This window comes from Piliocolobus tephrosceles, chromosome 21, assembly GCF_002776525.5.
Source record: "Piliocolobus tephrosceles isolate RC106 chromosome 21, ASM277652v3, whole genome shotgun sequence".
NCBI classification, from domain to species: Eukaryota; Metazoa; Chordata; class Mammalia; order Primates; family Cercopithecidae; genus Piliocolobus; species Piliocolobus tephrosceles.
The window spans coordinates 31,210,152-31,210,808 of NC_045454.1; the positions used below are offsets into that span (position 1 = coordinate 31,210,152).

The following is a 657-nucleotide window of genomic DNA, read 5'->3' on the forward strand; positions in this document are numbered from 1 at the left end:
AATTCATACTGGAGAGAAACTCTACAAATGTGAAGAATGTGGCAAAGCCTATAACTGGCCCTCAACCCTTAGTTATCATAAGAAAATTCATGCTGGAGAGAAACCCTATAAATGTGAAGAATGTGGCAAAGGCTTTAGTATGTTCTCAATCCTTACTAAACATAAGGTAATTCATACTGGAGAGAAACCCTACAAATGTGAAGAATGTGGCAAAGGCTTTAGTACGTTCTCAATCTTTACTAAACATAAGAAAATTCATACTGGAGAGAAACCCTACAAATGTGAAGAATGTGGCAAAGCCTTCAGCTGGCCCTCAAGCCTTAGTAAACACAAGAGAATTCATGCTTGACAGAAACCCTACAAATGTGAAGAATGTGGCAAAGCCTTTAACTGGTTCTCAACCCTTAGTTATCACAAGAAAATTCATACTGGAGAGAAACCCTACAAATGTGAAGAATGTGACAAATGCTTTAGTGTGTTCTCAATCCTTTCTAAACATAAGATAATTCATACTTAAGAGAAACCCTACAATGTGAAGAATGTGGCAAAGCCTTTAGTAAGTTCTCAGTCCTTACTAAACACAAGGTAATTCATACCAGATAGAAACCCTACGAATGTGAAGAATGTGGCAAAGCCTTCAACTGGTCCTCAAGCCTT

At 37.7% G+C, this 657-nt stretch overlaps 1 protein-coding gene across 2 annotated transcripts in view; it reads left to right on the top strand.

Annotated features, from left to right (window-relative positions):
- The window catches only part of LOC111524840 (zinc finger protein 676-like), an 18,534-nt gene extending 18,185 nt beyond the window's left edge, over positions 1–349 (top strand). For both annotated transcript variants that reach the window (XM_026448193.1, XM_026448195.1), the window contains one exon: positions 83–349. In XM_026448193.1, the coding sequence (XP_026303978.1) occupies positions 83–349 (267 nt within the window). The remainder of the gene's footprint in view (positions 1–82) is intronic.
- Positions 350–657: the final 308 nt, after the last annotated feature.